A 4,016-nucleotide genomic window follows, 5' to 3' on the forward strand; every position below is an offset into this window, starting at 1 on the left:
TACAGAGCTTTGAGAAACTTAATCCTTGACTATACTTAATTAAGTAGACAATTCAGAATATGAAGACGCATATAAATACTGCCATTTAAAAGAGATCTTTTTGATAAGGTTTTTTTCAAGCATTCCAAATGCAAAAAATAATTATCTGAGCGCGAAGCGTGAGGTAACCCATTATCGAGCGCGAAGCGCGAGATTTAACCGTCGCGAGCCCTACGTGTGCTCAAACTTGCGAGCGAAGCGTGCCGCGCGCATAGCGCGCGATGAGAATGTACCCGCGAGGCGGGCAGATTTTTTTGTAATGAATTTGCCTGTTGAAGTTTTCTTTTTATATACATGTCAAGGTTGAAAATATGTGAACTAGAATTTTTTACAAAATTATTCTTTTTGATAACGGATGGGACATAGCAAGGTAGTGGTGGAACACGTACGATCAGGAAGTTAGTTTGCAGGCTTTACAGATAATATATATTCAATAAGAAGTAAGAATTGCAAGAATTACGATATAAATAAGTTACCAAAGTTTTTAATCAATGAATTAATAGATTTCATTACAAAAAAATCAGGGTTATAACATTTATTCTACGTACATTCTTGTCTACACCTATATCTATAAAATTAATACTAATATCACACAACTTTTTTATTTAATCTTCAAAATCACTTTCGGAGTATCCATCGCTGTATTTTAAACGTATATGTTTTTTAAGCTGCATAAAAGCTACTTCGGGTTCGCAAGGGAAAATTGCGAGTTCATGCAGCGTAGACTTCGAAGTTTGCCCAACAAAAATACGATAATTGTATAATTTTTTGACATGATGGAATGCGCTTAGGCCTAGGACGGTCTTGGATTCTTTGAGTCTCAATTGCACTTTTAAAACATTATTCCACCTCGCATCAAGGAGTTTTTAATTCTCTGAGATATCTTCAGTCGTTACATAGAAAACTGTAGATTTTTTATAACATTTTTTCGCAACAAGGTCATAATCTTTGGCGGAATCGACATGCAAAATTGCAGATAAAATTTTCGTTTATACCAAACTTTTTAAACCCCCAGCAATACCATCTACAGCTCCCTTTCCATGGTTTGGAGCGAGTGTATTCCATTCGACCAAAATCAAGTCGAGATCAATGTCTAAAAAGAAAATATTAGAAACAGAAAATCTACTTCTGAATTGACTAGCAGCATTGCCCGAAAAAATAATTAGACAATTGACAAGTGGAAATTCTTTTTTGATAAATGCCCCGTTAACTTTGAAAAATGTCCAAACTGCATATTTAGAATGATCTAAATTGTCACGATAACTAAAGATTTAACTTTCCCATCACTCCAAATACAACAAGTGAAAATCGTTGCTTGCCGCTGTTTCCAAAATGCACCTTGTATCTGATTTTGAGCTGTGATAGTGGCATTTTCGGTGAAATCAACCTGGATAACAGCTTCACATTCATCCCGTCGATTTTTACAATTTTCAAAATATCCCGACTGCATATTTTAAACATAGGAATGCTTTTTAAAAGCTGCAAGTTCTTTATTAATTTCTCATATTATATATGGTCTAACTGAAACTGCTTTCCTGTCACTTGCAAAAATCCATCGATATTTTCCCATTTCTATAGATGAACACTAACTCTAGTATCCAAATTTTCAGGCAAAATTTTTCTTACATTATACGTACAACTTTTAACATGGTTAAACATGCAATTTTTGTTTTTCTGATCACAACAAATGATTGGCAATAAACTCTTAGAATTGACAGGGAGATCTTGCACACAAGAATGTACGGAATCAATAAGAAACGAAAAATTTAAATCAAATTTACATACACACACATTATGCGGCATCTGCTTTTTTAACTCAAAATGAGCTTCGATCACAGTCATCAACAGGTGCCTAATGGGTATCCGTTGTTTAACGCTTGCGTTTTTGTCTCGTACAGTTTCCGAGTCACGTTTACCCGGAGCTTGACGACTTGTATCGTCCAAACAGTAAAAATCAGCAACCAATTTACGTAGATCACTTTCCGCCCTGAACTTGATTTTGCTTTTTTCCACCATAGCCATGTAGCCATTGTGATCTTCTGAAACGAAAACTCTCAGAAATAATTCCTTGATAACTGCTTGCTTCTCAGTAGGACAATTAAGCAGTTTACTAGTAGCTTTGTTAATCGCCTTGCCAAAAGTTTGAGGACAGCTGCATGCATCTCTTTTTTTAATGATGATAGAATCTTTCATCCTATGTGAAGAAATTTTCTTCTTTAATCGCTGTGGCCTCTTCCTCAGTTTTTCCTTTTCTCTGTGTGCGTGTTTCTCCTCTTCGCACATTTTTAGACGTTTTTCACTTCTCGCAATAACACTTCTTTGGCGATCTTTTCTCATATATTCGTCCAATTTTTTGGATCCTGTCTCCTCATATCTGTCGAGTTGGCCATCAGCTCTTTTTTTGGGACACGTCCCGTTATCTGTAAAAAAGTCCAGAAATTATATTTTAAATTTCAGTTAAATAGTCTAGTCATAAAATTATATGATAATATGTTTACATTAATGTAAATCACAGTATGATAAATGTGTTTATGACGTACCACAATATGGATGAAATAAGATCAGAACGACGAACAGTAATAATTTTACAACTTCACTGAGTGCAAAAAGAAACTAGGTACTTTGTCAGCTCACTAACCGAGTTATGGCATTTGTAAACTTAAGCTGCACTCTTATATAGGTTTAAATCCCTTTGCAAATAGATTAACCTATTAGGAATAGTGTATTTAATTTAATAATTAATTAATTCATTAATTTAATTATAATAGTTAGGAATGTACCTGTCATTCAAGTTCTGAAACATTTATAAACCATTTTAAATACAAAAGCTTTGAAGTAATTTAAAATTCTTTCGCTTCTATTTTGGAGAATACACAATGCAAATTTAGAATCTCTTAAGTACCCTCATTAGGGTAATGGTCAGACGATTAAGCTTTGAAGTGCCAGATTGTCATCCGTTACCATCCTCCTATGTCCCATCCGTTACCACGTTTTTCGTATCCTCCAAGTATGATAAAAAAATTTTAATTAACTATGAAGGTTATTACCTCAAACTAAAGTTAGATCTGAAATTTTTAATCTTTCAGTACGCACTAAAGGGAATAAGATAAACTTTTCTATTATTTTGGTAACGGATGGGACCATTCATACCGAATCTAAGAAGTTCATAAAAAAGGAATTGCAAATCAAACCATTTTTCTGCATTCTATATAAATAAGCAGACGAATAATTGTATATTGCATTGAATATAAAAAATAACAGAAAAAAAATATTTAAAAAAATATTGTTTTTTATCAAATAATGGCATATATATTAAATATCTATATTGTTAAATATTGCTATATTTAACATTCTTGTTTTCATAGTATGGGTTATCTTATTTGGGAATAGCCGAGGTTTTAAATATTTTTATAGATTACCAAAAAGCTTCAAAATTTCCAAAACTTCTGCAAATTTCCCAAAACAAAACTCTTCTATATTTTGATTAACTTTAATAATTTTCCAAAAATGTTCTAACTTTTAATATAAAATAATATAAAATTCTTTTAAGCTTGATAAATTTTCAAACATTTAAATGCTTATTACATTTTCTAGAACTATTGAAATTTATTCAAATGCCCAGCAATTAAAAAAATGTGAATAATAAAAAATTTTGATAAATTTTTGTAATTTTTATGATTTCTACAAAGTTTGAAAACTGACCAATTTGAATGAATTTCGCAAAATTACAAAATTGTTTGAATTCACAAAAATTTACAAAACTTTAAAAATGTTGTCAATTTAAAATTTGACTGTTTTAGAAGAAAATTCAACTATTTGACTAAGAATTAACTTTTTCGTTGGAACTTTTTGTATGAAAAATTAATTTTCTTAACTGACAATTTACCTATCGCATTTTTTGCTGAAAATTTGCCATTTGTTATAGAAAATTAATATTCTGGATTAAGACTTCAGCTGTTTGGTTATAACAATTTTAT

At 31.5% G+C, this 4,016-nt stretch overlaps 1 protein-coding gene across 1 annotated transcript; it reads right to left on the reverse strand.

Moving 5' to 3' along the window:
- Positions 1–556: 556 nt before the first annotated feature.
- LOC117178102 lies at positions 557–2,685 on the reverse strand. The gene is made up of 2 exons (XM_033369344.1): positions 2,580–2,685; positions 557–2,459 (listed from the first exon to the last, which is right to left on the reverse strand). Exon 2 carries the CDS (start codon positions 2,374–2,376, stop codon positions 1,612–1,614), a length of 765 nt encoding a protein of 254 aa, XP_033225235.1. The 5' UTR covers positions 2,377–2,459; positions 2,580–2,685; the 3' UTR covers positions 557–1,611.
- Positions 2,686–4,016: the final 1,331 nt, after the last annotated feature.

Source organism: Belonocnema kinseyi, chromosome 8 (assembly GCF_010883055.1).
Source record: "Belonocnema kinseyi isolate 2016_QV_RU_SX_M_011 chromosome 8, B_treatae_v1, whole genome shotgun sequence".
In the NCBI taxonomy this organism is placed as follows: Eukaryota; Metazoa; Arthropoda; class Insecta; order Hymenoptera; family Cynipidae; genus Belonocnema; species Belonocnema kinseyi.